Below are 15,094 nucleotides of genomic sequence, written 5' to 3'. Positions count from 1 at the left end.
ATATACAAGTATCACTAGACACAGACAGTCTTACTGATCATTGTGCTCTCACCTGCAGGTACACTGACCATCACACACACTTGCACACATATGACTACACACAGACAGTCATACTGATAATTGTACCCACACCTGCAGGTATACTAATCATCACACACACTTGTACACATATTACTACACACAGACAGTCATACTGATCATTGTGCTCACACCTGCAGGTACACTGACCATCACGCACACGTACAACTACACACAGACAGTTATACTGATCATTGTGTTCACACCTGCAGGTACACTGACCATCACACACACTTGTACACTTATAACTACTCACAGACAATCAGACTGATTATTGTGTTCACACCTGCTGGCACACTAATCATCATACACACTTGTACATCTACAACTACACAAAGACAGTCAGACTGATCATTGTGCTCACACCTGCAAATCATCAAACACACTTGTACACATATCACTACACAAAGACAGTCAGACTGATCATTGTGCTCACACCTGCAGGTAAACTAATCATCATACACACTTGTACATCTACAACTACACAAAGACAGTCAGACTGATCATTGTGCTCACACCTGCAAATCATCAAACACACTTGTACACGTATCACTACACAAAGACAGTCAGACTGATCATTGTGCTCACACCTGCAGGTAAACTGATCATCACACACACTTATACAAGTATCACTACAGACAGACAGCCACACTGATTATCGTTCTCACACTTGAATGTACACTAATCACACACCTGTATGCATATTATTATTATTATTATTATACTTTTTTATGAAACGCCAACATATTCCGCAGCGCTGTCCATGGATACAATTCATTTAAATAAAACAATAATATAAAACTTGTAAGAGACAGGACAAGATTTACAAATACATACAGGAGGAATTGAGAGGCCTATTCCTGTGGGATTACTAGAATCTATGCATATCACTAAAGAAAGGTAGACACACTGATGACTACACACGTGCAATATACTTCAATATACTTTCATAACCACCTTTACCTCCATCATTTAATCCTATACTTTGTCCACTTTTGGAAAATACTTATGGAGTCTGGGGATAGATTTATGCTGTCACAAAGATCAGTTTGATACAGACAAGGGTAAACTCTACAGGCTATAGACAAATACATGGATGCTAGACAGGGTACAGACTTTCTTGGGTGAAGATTGGGCTTTCTAAAGTTACTTACATAAATCTGGACCTAAACTGTCTTGGGAGGAGGGACAGTGAAGTAGAGTACCCAATCTATGATAATTAAGCAAAATACAGGACAGTACAGAGCTCTAATGTAAACTCTCTGACTCTGCACACAAACCACTTTCTTTTACTTCTGATAATATTAACCCTTTGTTGAAAAATAATAAATACATTTTACAAATGATTTAATAAAGACTGCAACAATTCCTGGAAGCTAAAAGGTTAATCATGCACAGAGGCTAATCCAATTCAAAGCTCAGAGCATGGCGGCACAAACTAAATCTCCCAGTAGGGGGCAGCACTAAATGAGCAGATACTGAAGTAAGACTTTCAAATGACGAGAAAGTTTAAAGTTATTTGGCTTCTGTGCTTTGAGAAATAAACCTGGTGTAATGCGATAACACATATATGGCATGAAAACATACATTTTGGTAGCAGATAATAACTAGTAGCTCATCTAGTCTGACATATTTCTATCTGAATATGAAAAAAAATGTTTTGTAGTTTATACTAAGAAACCACATGACAAAGTTACACTTATTGTAAGAGTTATCAAATCTTTTAAAACTGTCTGTCACAGCAGGTAATGTAGGAGATATAGAATACTATAAATAGTATAAACATATGATTATATGTATTACGTGTGTGTGTGTATATATATATATATATATATATTATTGGGTGTAGATGATGCATTGTGTAAGAAAGTAAGTGTATTCTATGGGGTGTAGTGTGTCAGACTCTAGACTAAAATTATTACAAGTTAAAAGGAAACATTTTATTTTTATTTTTTAATTTATGTCCCCCATGCTGAAAAGGAGTGGTGCCCTACTCCAAGAACAGAACTGTGGGAGTTGTTTCTTAATCAACCAATTAGCAATCTGTCCCTAGAGATGTCTTGGAAAGAAATCTGCACTTCAATTTTAACAACTGTGGCTTTAAGGAATACAAAATATTAATCATTTTTTCCAAAGCAGACATTGAAACCACTCAGCAGCTAACACCTACACATCTTGGGGTCGATCCGATATAAAGCGTCGCCCGCAAAAGCCGGCGACGCCAATATTTACGCTGATTTGGTATCCTATATACGGCGTAACCTAGAAGTACGCGCGTATATTTCTGCCGTCGCCCGTAGTTTTTTGGACCATATGCAGGTATACCAAACCAGCGCAGTTTGGTATCCAATATGCAGCGTAAGGACTTACGTGGCGAAAATGGAGAAAACTTACTCCATTTTCATCTCGCCACAAAAAGCAGCCGTAAGAAGCCTTACGCTGACTATTGGAGCCCCGTAACTCCCTAAACTAACTAGAAAATAAACCTAACACCTAACGCATGCGCAATGTCTATCTCCCTGTCAACCGCGATCTTCTAAAATAAACCTAACACCTAACGCATGCGCAATGTCTATCTACCTGTCAACCGCGATCCCCCCCCCCCCCCCCTAAATCCCCTAATAAAGTTATTTACCCCTAAACCGCCGCTCCCGGGACCCCGCCGCCATCTACATAAACTAACCCCCTACTGTGAGCCCCTAAAACCGCCGCCATCTACCTTATCTATCCCCTAATCTGACCCCTTACACCGCCGCCACCTATATAAAAATTATTAACCCCTAATCTAATCCCCCTATACCGCCGCCATCTCTATTAAAATGATTAACCCCTAATTTAATCTACCTACCCCGCCGCCAGCTATATTATCTATATTAACCCTAAGTATATTATAGTTAATATAGGTATTACATTATATATATTAACTATATTAACCCTAATTATATTAGGGTTAATATAGTTAATATAGTTACTATAGTATTTATATTAACTATATTAACTCTATCTAACCCTAACTAAATTTATATTAAATTAATCTAATTCATTTATAAACTAAAATATTCCTATTTAAATCTAAATACTTACCTATAAAATAAACCCTAAGATAGGTACAATATAATTAATAATTACATTGTAGCTATGTTAGGGTTAATATTTATTTTACAGGTAAATTGTTAATTATTTTAACTAGGTATAATAGATATTAAATAGTTATTAACTATTTAATATCTACCTAGTTAAAATAATTACCCAATTACCTGTAAAATAAATCCTAACCTAAGTTATAAATACACCTACACTATCAATACATTTAATAAACTACAAACATCTATCTAAAAATACAATTAAATTAACTAAACTAAATTACAAAAAAAAACAAACACTAAATTACAAAAAATAAAAAAAAGATTACAAGATTTTTAAGCTAATTACACCTATTCTAAGCCCCCTAATAAAATAATAAACCCCCAAAATAAAAAAATTCCCTGCCCTATTCTAAATTAAACAAATTTCAAAGCTCTTTACCTTACCAGCCCTTAAAAGGGCCTTTTGTGGGGCATGCCCCAAAGAATTCAGCTCTTTTGCATACAACAAATACAATCCCCCCCCCCCATTACAACCCACCACCCACATACCCCTATTCTAAAACCACCGAAACCCCCCTTAAAAAAGCCTAACACTACCCCCCTGAAGATCTCCCTACCTTGTCTTCACCACACCGGGCCGAACTCCTGATCCGATCCGGGCGATGTCTTCCTCCAAGCGGCAAAGAAGAATTCTTCCTCCGGCGATGTCTTCCTCCAAGCGGCAAAGAAGAATTCTTCCTCCGGCGACGTCTTCCTCCAAGCGGCAGCAAAGTCTTCATTCTTCCGGCGGCATCTTCAATCTTCTTTCTTCGCTCCGCCGCCGCGGAGCATCCATCCCGGCCGACTGCTGTACTACGAATTATGTACCTTTAAATGACGTCATCCAAGATGGCGTCCGCCGAATTCCGATTGGCTGATAGGATTCTATCAGCCAATCGGAATTAAGTTAGAAAAATCTGATTGGCTGATTGAATCAGCCAATCAGATTCAAGTTCAATCCGATTGGCTGATCCAATCAGCCAATCAGATTGAGCTCGCATTCTATTGGCTGTTCCGATCAGCCAATAGAATGCGAGCTCAATCTGATTGGCTGTTCGGATCAGCCAATCGGATTGAACTTGAATCTGATTGGCTGATTCAATCAGCCAATCAGATTTTTCTAACTTAATTCCGATTGGCTGATAGAATCCTATCAGCCAATCGGAATTCGGCGGACGCCATCTTGGATGACGTCATTTAAAGGTACATCATTCGTAGTACAGCAGTCGGCCGGGATGGATGCTCCGCGGCGGCGGAGCGAAGAAAGAAGATTGAAGATGCCGCCGGAAGAATGAAGACTTTGCTGCCGCTTGGAGGAAGACGTCGCCGGAGGACGAATTCTTCTTTGCCGCTTGGAGGAAGACATCGCCGGAGGAAGAATTCTTCTTTGCCGCTTGGAGGAAGACATCGCCCGGATCGGATCAGGAGTTCGGCCCGGTGTGGTGAAGACAAGGTAGGGAGATCTTCAGGGGGGTAGTGTTAGGCTTTTTTAAGGGGGGTTTGGGTGGTTTTAGAATAGGGGTATGTGGGTGGTGGGTTGTAATGGGGGGGGGGGATTGTATTTGTTGTATGCAAAAGAGCTGAATTCTTTGGGGCATGCCCCACAAAAGGCCCTTTTAAGGGCTGGTAAGGTAAAGAGCTTTGAAATTTGTTTAATTTAGAATAGGGCAGGGAATTTTTTTATTTTGGGGGTTTATTATTTTATTAGGGGGCTTAGAATAGGTGTAATTAGCTTAAAAATCTTGTAATCTTTTTTTTATTTTTTGTAATTTAGTGTTTGTAACTACAAACATCTATCTAAAAATACAATTAAATTAACTAAACTAAATTTAATTGTATTTTTAGATAGATGTTTGTAGTTTATTAAATTTATTGATAGTGTAGGTGTATTTATAACTTAGGTTAGGATTTATTTTACAGGTAATTGGGTAATTATTTTAACTAGGTAGATATTAAATAGTTAATAACTATTTAATATCTATTATACCTAGTTAAAATAATTAACAATTTACCTGTAAAATAAATATTAACCCTAACATAGCTACAATGTAATTATTAATTATATTGTAGCTATCTTAGGGTTTATTTTATAGGTAAGTATTTAGATTTAAATAGGAATATTTTAGTTTATAAATGAATTAGATTAATTTAATATAAATTTAGTTAGGGTTAGATAGAGTTAATATAGTTAATATAAATACTATAGTAACTATATTAACTATATTAACCCTAATATAATTAGGGTTAATATAGTTAATATATATAATGTAATACCTATATTAACTATAATATACTTAGGGTTAATATAGATAATATAGCTGGCGGCGGGGTAGGTAGATTAAATTAGGGGTTAATCATTTTAATAGAGATGGCGGCGGTATAGGGGGATTAGATTAGGGGTTAATAATTTTTATATAGGTGGCGGCGGTGTAAGGGGTCAGATTAGGGGATAGATAAGGTAGATGGCGGCGGTTTTAGGGGCTCACAGTAGGGGGTTAGTTTATGTAGATGGCGGCGGGGTCCGGGAGCGGCGGTTTAGGGGTTAATAACTTTATTAGGGATTTCGGGGGGGGGGGGATCGCGGTTGACAGGTAGATAGACATTGCGCATGCGTTAGGTGTTAGGTTTATTTTAGAAGATCGCGGTTGACAGGGAGATAGACATTGCGCATGCGTTAGGTGTTAGGTTTATTTTCTAGTTAGTTTAGGGAGTTACGGGGCTCCAATAGTCAGCGTAAGGCTTCTTACGGCTGCTTTTTGTGGCGAGTTGGCGGCGGGGTAGGTAGATTAAATTAGGGGTTAATCATTTTAATAGAGATGGCGGCGGTGTAAGGGGCTTACATTAGGGGTTAATAATTTTAATATAGATGGCGGCGGTGTTAGGGGCTCACTTTAGGGGGTTATAGATATAATATAGCTGGCGGCGGGGTACGGGAGCGGCGGTTTAGGGGTTAATAACTTTTTTATTGTTAGGCTAGTGAGGGGGGATAGCGGATAGAGGGTTAGACAGTGCGGGCTATGTTAGGGAGGCGTGTTAGACAGTGCGGGCTATGTTAGGGAGGCGTGTTAGACAGTGCGGGCTATGTTAGGGAGGCGTGTTAGACAGTGCGGGTGTTTTAGACTTTAGTCAGGTTTTATAGGCGCCGGCAGTTTCTAACGTGCCGCAAGTCACTGGCGACGCCAGAAATTTGTACTTACGCAGATTTCTGGACATCGCTGGTTTGTCAGACTTACGGCACGTTAGCATCTGACGGCGACCTATATGGGATAGCTCGAGTTGCGAGCTGAAACTGCGGGCGACGCCGGTTCCCTCGCTTGCGCCGCAAACTGCGATCTATATCGGATCGCGCCCCTTATATAAAAATACAAAAAAGTTTATATAAAAATGTTGTTAACAACAGGCACGGACTGAGCTCATGGCAAACAGGGCATTTGCCCAGTGGTCCGGGGCCAGTTGTGGGCCGGTTGGTTTAGCCTAACCAAGTCACCAGCATTATTATTTGTGAATGATGTAAGGCCAGCCCTATCCTGCCTTTCTATGGACTGAGAACAAAAATAGGGCCAGGACATTTTAAGGCAATGCAAGTGAGCAAATCCACCATGAGAGATTGTAAATACACAGTCTGAAGACGAATAAAAAATTATTCTTTATTTAAACGTGAACGTTTAAATTAACTATTTCATGAAAACCAATAAACAGAATACAGTGTCCGAAAGGTCTTAAAAACTTGAAATGTTTTTGTAAATCAAACTAGTACATTATGGGCCAGATTACAAGTGGAGCACAAATCAATGATTCCGCTCGAGCGTTAATTGGGCTAGAAGTAAGCTTTTTGCACTTGTCGGGTTGCACTCATATTACCAGTTGAAAGTAAACTGTTTTTGCTCTTGCGCTAACTTGACAAGCAACAAAAAAGCCAAAGTCAGAATATCGCAATTGCATTTACATATTCACCCTTAGAAGTCAATGGAGAAAAAAGTGGAAAAAACCCACTCTCGTGCAAACTTGATCGCATATTCTCATTTGCATTAACCCGACATGAAAATATGAATATTTCATATTCCATTGTTCTTCATATAGCAGAATATGTTCTATTTATTCATAAATACAAATTTCTACATATATCTGATGGTATTTTGGTACAATATATATTGATAACTATGACATATACATGATTATATATAGGTATAGATATATACATACATACATATCATATACATATATATATATATATATATATATATATATATATATACAGACACACACACAGTCGCAAAAGTTTAGGTACCCCTGACAATTTCCATGATTTTCATTTATAAATAATTGGGTGTTTGGATCAGCAATTTAATTTTGATCTATCAAATAACTGAAGGACACAGTAATATTTCAGTAGTGAAATTAAGTTTATTGGATTAACACAAAATGTGCAATATGCATCAACACGAAATAAGACAGGTGCATAAATTTGGGCACCCGTGTCATTTTGTTGATTTGAATACCTGTAACTACCTAGCACTGATTAATTGGAACACACAATTGGTTTGGTGAACCCATTAAGCCTTGAACTTCATAGACAGGTGCATCCAATCATGAGAAAAGGTATTTAAGGTGGCCAGTTGTAAGTTGTTGTTCTCTTTGACTCTCCTCTGAAGAGTGGCAACATGGGGGCCTCAAAACAACTCTCAAATGACCTGAAAACAAAGATTGTTCAACATTATGGTTTAGCGGAAGGCTACAAAAAGCTATAGCAGATATTTAAGCTGTCAATGTCCACTGTGAGGAACATAGTGAGGAAATGGAAGACCACAGGCACAGTTCTTGTTAAGGCCAGAAGTAAAATATCAGAGAGGCAAAGGATGGTGAGAACGGTCAAAAACAGCCCACAGACCACCTCCAAAGACTTACAACATCATCTTGCTGCAGATGGTGTCACTGTGCATCGTTCAACAATTCAGCGTATGGGAGAGTGATGCGGAAGAAGCCTTTTCTGCACACACGCCACAAACAGAGTCAACTGAGGTATGCAAACACACATTTGGACAAGCCAGCTTCTTTTTGGAAGAAGATGCTGTGGACTGATGAAACAAAGATTGGGTTATTTGGTCATAACAAGGGGCGTTATGCATGGCGGCAAAAGAAAACAGCATTCCAAGACAAACACTTGCTACCCACAGTAACATTTGGTGGATGTTCCATCATGCTGTGGGGCTGTGTGGCCAGTGCCGGTACTGGGAATCTTGTTAAAGTTGAGGGTCGCATGGATTCCACTCAATATCAGCAGATACTTGAGAATAATGTTGAGGAATCAGTCACAAAGTTAAAGTTACACCGATGCTGGATATTTTAACAAGACAACGACCCAAAACACTGCTCAAAATCTATCTGGCATTTATGCAGAGGAACAAGTACAATGTTCTGGAATGGCCATCCCAGTACCCAGACCTGAATATCATTGAAAATCTGTGGGGTGATTTGAAGCGGGCTGTCCATGCTCGGTAACCATCAAACCTAACTGAACTAGAGATTTTTTGCAAGGAGGAATGGTCCAAAATACCTTCATCCAGAATCCAGACACTCATTACAGGCTATAGGAAGCGTCTAGAGGCTGTTATTTCTGCTAAAGGAGGCTCTACTAAATATTGATGCAATATTTCTGTTGGGGTGCCCAAATTTATGCACAGGTCTAATTTCGTTTTGATGCATATTGCACATTTTCTTTTAATCCAATAAACCTCATTTCACTACTGAAATATTACTGTGTCCTTCAGTTATTTGGTAGATCAAAATGAAATTGCTGATCCAAACACCCAATAATTTATAAATGAAAATCATGGAAATTGTCAGGGGTGCTCTGCTGTGTTCAGAACATTGGAATGTGACATATTTTAGTAAATACACAGTAAAAACCCTTATTAAATATGAATATTGCATAAATATGCTTTAACATGATTTCATCTACTTAACTATAAATACATATATACACATATAAATACATATGTAGACATATATATATATATATATACACATACAGTACATACATATATACACACACATACATATGCATCTTTAGACATGTATATGTATGGATCTCAATGTTAAAGCCCTTTGCCTGCTTTTTTTTTCTAACACCTGAGACCTCTTATCTTTGAGCCCTTATAACTTTTGTGTGCAATATTTTTTTTAAATTATTTTATTAGATAGTGTTATTATGAGTGTAATTGTACTTTGTAATGTATTTTGATGTGTTTTGTAACTTATGTTTAGCAAAACATTTAACCAGAGATCTGAAGTCGCAGTAATCCTTCTAGCATAAATGCTCAAGCGATTGCGTTTGCTTTTAACTTATAATACCAGCGGTAAGCCCGATGAGCGCAAACTCCTGTGATAAACCTCTTTATCGCTCCACTCATAAGCTGGCCCTATATTTGTCAGTTTTGGAGTATGGTTCAAAAACAGAAGGTGAAGATGGGAATGGGCTGCTTTGCCTTAAAATACCCGGGCCTATTTTTATTCCCAGTCCGGTCCTGGTTGAGAATGTGAAAATAGTGATTCATATGCATGAAATTATATGTTTTCAGTTTAATGTCCCTTAACTAGACTTCTATAAGACTACTAAGATTTTCTAAAAATAAGAATTTCACATTGAACATGCCAAGTAACGGTAATAGACTGGGGATCATTATGTAAGTCATTAAGGCCAAAGCATAGTAATACGATGTATGCAGAAAGATTGCACCAGTGTGATAGTTTCATTTATATATGTGAGGGAGAAGAGTTTTATTATATAACAGTTTAGGGAACAGTGTGAATAAATATGTTAGAAGTGTGACCTGATATGCCAAGAAAAACAATAACATTAAAAAAAGATGAATAATAACACTGGAAAAAATATTAATATGCTAATTTTATGATAATGCAAAAAGTGTAATAATGAGACCCGAGCATGGTTTGGGTGAGCACTGGTGATCCTTATCGTGTTTGATTTAGGCAAGTTGCATTTGCATTATCCTGATTGTGAGAACACTATGCTATATATATTTATATACATGGAGCATTGGTTTGGAGGATGTGTGTCTGTTTTATTGGTGACTGCTCATAATGTAATTGTAAGATTCCTTTAGTGGGGCAGCATAATAAGTGAAAAGTAATAACAACAAAGTTCTATGTGCCACTAAAACCTTATTGGTAAATACTTTAAGAGCCTGACAAGTCTTTAACGTATAATTGATCCAAGGTTTTGTGTATGGCACTCTGAGGTTTTTGAAGCAGAGTATCATTGATACTACCAAATCTGATACTAACAAATCTGCTGATTATAAAGGACGAAGGTGAAACCAATGGCTACACAAAGTATTAAAGTTTTGGCTATACCAGGCCAAGAGGGGAGTTTACCTGTGTCTTTCATGAAAACGTTTCTGCAAGTATAAGACTAAATTCTTAAAGGGATACTAAACCTAAATTTTTTCTTTCATGCTTCAGATATGCAATTTTAAGCAACTTTCTAATTTACTCCTATTACCATTTATTCTTCTATCTCTACCTATCTTTATTTGAAAAAGCAGAAATGAAAACTTAGGAGCCGACCCATTTTTGGTTCAGCACCCTGGGTAGTGCTTGCTAATGGTGACAATATTTAGCCACCAATCAGCAAGCGCTACCCAGGTGCTGAACAAAAAATGCTACGGCTTGTAAGCTTAGATTTCTGCTTTTGAAATAAAGATACTAAGAGAACAAAGAACATTTGAAAATAGGAGTAAATTAGAAAGTTGCTTAAAATTGCATGCTCTATCTGAATAATGAAAGAAAAAATGTGGGTATCCCTTTAATGATACATCTATTGGTGGAGTGTGCAGTAACATCTAGTGTGACATAAGGAGGAGGAATGTGATCATATATCAGACAGCACATTATTAAACATCCTTCTTGCTATTTCGTTTGGCTGCGTTTTTTTATTTTGTTTTTTAGAAGTGACAGATTTAGTGTGGGTGGAGACTTGAAAATTAAAAAAATGTATAACTTTCTTGTCCATAATAAGTGCTTTTTTGTGGATTTTTCTCTCTCCAAGTAATTGCCAAGACATGGCTTTTATGTAAGAGGTGAAAGATTGCTTATTATACCATAATGCACCGCTACAAACTCAATACAAATATTCAAACATGCAATTATTCTGCTAAAGCCAAGTGTGAGAGATTACAAAATAAATCATTTAGACCTAAAAGAACATAAACACAGGCAGCTTGACCTATACTGTACATACCAGATGAAGTGGCTTTTTGTAATGTTATCGACTTATGGCATAACATTCTACTGATTTTTATAATGTGGTTTATGAAAAGCTTAATTTATTTCTTCTGAATCTTGCCCTGAAACAAACAGGTTAAGGACAAAATGTATATGTAATTCAGTTAAATGAAGACACCTACAGCTATATTACTACAGTACACAGAAGGGGTAGGTCACATTGAGATATCTTATTATGTCAGTGAATGGGAACTCTAGATATCTAGATAGATAGATTAGATAGATAGATTAGATAGATAGATAGATAAGAATAGATAGATTAGATAGATAGATAGATTTGATAGATTAGAATAAATAGATAGATAAATAGTTATTCAGAATACAATGTGAGAATTGTAATGAAATACTTTAGATATTTAAAAAGAATATCCCTGCAGTGCCTGAAATATATCTGCGTATACAGTAGCAAATCACTTACTTACATAGACAAAAAGTATCCTCTAGAGCATATCTATGATATTGGAAACCTACTCAGCCAAATTCTACCATCTTTACAAATTAACACCTCACTGTATTTTACAGGAGCTATAAAATTGTGTATATATTTTCTATACATTGAATTTGAAATGGCACTATCACTATAGGCCTACAAATGTGTTCTCATTGCAGGGAGTGTGCCCTAATGGATTAACTCAAAACCGGTCTATTTCTAAGATTACAGATTTGTACATTTTCTCCAGCAGCTCACAAATTTTACTTCCAAGACAATTTATTGGCGACTACATTTCTCCTATTCTTAATGGAACCTAAAAAAGAAACCTAATTAAAGAAGTTATCATACATCATCTGCATTTGCAAATGTTCCAACTGCTAGTGGCAAAATTTTTGGTTCAGCACCTGGATAGCGCCTGTTGATTGGTGGCTAATCGTAGCAAGCTCTACCCAGGTGCTCAACCAAAAATGGCCGGCTTCTATGCTTACATTCCTGCTTTTTCAAATAAAGATAGCAAGAGAACAAAGAAAAAAATATTATAGTAGTAAATTAGAAAGTTGCATAAAATTGCACGCTCTATCTGAATCATGAAAGTAAAAAAAAAAGTGGGTTTTGTGTCCCTTTAAAGTAAATGTCCTTTTTTTTGTCAATATAACATACTAAGGAATGAGGGATCTCAGCAGCATTAGGAAAGCAGACTTATGTTAGCCACACAATGCCTATAAATGACAAAACTCTAAAACAAAAAACCTGAGACAAGAAATTAAAATAAAAAGGAGCAAACTCACCTGGTTACAAGTATTTATGTCTATTCCACCTTTTAGGTATTCCACAACCTTGTCTACATTTCCCGCTCTCGCTGCTCTCAGAAAGCTGGCGTTGCTGTCAGACTGCAAGAGAAGAAATCATACTTACTCAAAAGGTAAAGGCTTGAAGCGGTACTTAAATGAATTCAAAGATGCATTGGTAATTCAGTCTACGGATCTTTTTATTCTGGGAAGTTTACAATAGCTGAAAACCAGGGATAGATTTGTTTCCCCTCTATTTATTGCACTCCCTGTATATATTGCTGTGAAATCTGTTTGCATATTACAAATGAAGAAGATGATAATATATTTATTTATTTATTTATTTATTGCACTCCCTGTATATATTGCTGTGAAACCTGTTTGCATATTACAAATGAAGATGATAATAATATATTTATTTATTTATTGCACTCCCTGTATATACTGCTGTGAAATCTGTTTGCATATTACAAATGAAGAAGATGATAATAATATATTTATTTATTTATTGCACTCCCTGTATATACTGCTGTGAAACCTGTTTGCATATTACAAATGAAGATGATAATAATATATTTATTTATTTATTGCACTCCCTGTATATACTGCTGTGAAACCTGTTTGCATATTACAAATGAAGAAGATGATAATAATATATTTATTTATTGCACTCCCTGTATATACTGCTGTTAAATCTGTTTGCATATTACAAATGAAGATGATAATAATAATATATTTATTTATTTATTGCACTCCCTGTATATACTGCTGTTAAATCTGTTTGCATATTACAAATGAAGATGATAATAATAATATATTTATTTATTGCACTCCCTGTATATATTGCTGTGAAATCTATTTGCATATTACAAATGAAGAAGATGATAATAATATATTTATTTATTTATTGCACTCCCTGTATATACTGCTGTGAAATCTGTTTGCATATTACAAATGAAGAAGATGATAATAATATATTTATTTATTGCACTCCCTGTATATATTGCTGTGAAACCTGTTTGCATATTACAAATGAAGAAGATAATAATAATATATTTATTTATTGCACTCCCTGTATATATTGCTGTGAAATCTTTTTGCATATTACAAATGAAGATGATAATAATATATTTATTTATTGCACTCCCTGTATATATTACTGTGAAACCAGTTTGCATATTATAAATGAAGATGATAATAATATATTTATTTATTGCACTCCCTGTATATATTGCTGTGAAATCTGTTTGCATATTACAAATGAAGAAGATAATAATAATATATTTATTTATTTATTTATTTATTGCACTCCCTGTATATATTGATGTGAAATCTGTTTGCATATTACAAATGAAGATGATAATAATATATTTATTTATTGCACTCCCTGTATATATTACTGTGAAACCAGTTTGCATATTATAAATGAAGATGATAATAATATATTTATTTATTGCACTCCCTGTATATATTGCTGTGAAATCTGTTTGCATATTACAAATGAAGAAGATAATAATAATATATTTATTTATTTATTTATTTATTGCACTCCCTGTATATATTGATGTGAAATCTGTTTGCATATTACAAATGAAGAAGATAATAATAATATATTTATTTATTGCACTCCCTGTATATATTGCTGTGAAACCTGTTTGCATATTACAAATGAAGAAGATGATAATAATATATTTATTTATTGCACTCCCTGTATATATTGCTGTGAAACCTGTTTGCATATTACAAATGAAGAAGATGATAATAATATATTTATTGCACCCCTTGTATATAATGCTGTGAAATCTGTTTGCATATTACAAATGAAGAAGATGATAATATATTTATTTATTTATTGCACTCCCTGTATATACTGCTGTGAAACCTGTGTTTGCATATTACAAATGAAGATGATAATAATAATATATTTATTTATTGCACTCCCTGTATATATTGCTGTGAAATCTGTTTGCATATTACAAATGAAGAAAATGATAATAATATATGTATTTATTGCACTCCCTGTATATATTGCTGTGAAACCTGTTTGCATATTACAAATGAAGATGATAATATATTTATTTATTGCACTCCCTGTATATATTGCTGTGAAACCTGTTTGCATATTACAAATGAAGATGATAATAATATATTTATTTATTGCACTCCCTGTATATATTGCTGTAAAACCAGTTTGCATATTAAAAATGAAGAAGATAATAATAATATATTTATTTATTGCACCCCCTGTATATAAGAAAAATATACCGACATCAGCATACAAGCACACAGTGTCTTATGCTAAATTAAAAATAACTGAAAAGACAACGAAAAACAGAATATTCATAAAAAATATATCAAAAGTTATAGCA

At 35.4% G+C, this 15,094-nt stretch overlaps 1 protein-coding gene across 19 annotated transcripts in view; it reads right to left on the bottom strand.

Moving 5' to 3' along the window:
- The window catches only part of ANK2 (ankyrin 2), a 469,556-nt gene that overhangs the window by 301,239 nt on the left and 153,223 nt on the right, over positions 1–15,094 (bottom strand). For all 19 annotated transcript variants that reach the window (XM_053703568.1, XM_053703580.1, XM_053703565.1 and 16 more), the window contains exon 2: positions 12,726–12,827. In XM_053703568.1, the coding sequence (XP_053559543.1) occupies positions 12,726–12,827 (102 nt within the window). The remainder of the gene's footprint in view (positions 1–12,725; positions 12,828–15,094) is intronic.

The sequence above is a fragment of the Bombina bombina genome, chromosome 2 (assembly GCF_027579735.1).
Source record: "Bombina bombina isolate aBomBom1 chromosome 2, aBomBom1.pri, whole genome shotgun sequence".
NCBI lineage: Eukaryota > Metazoa > Chordata > Amphibia > Anura > Bombinatoridae > Bombina > Bombina bombina.
Note: the sequence above shows the minus strand (reverse complement) of the source record. Positions and strands in the feature narration are given on the sequence as shown.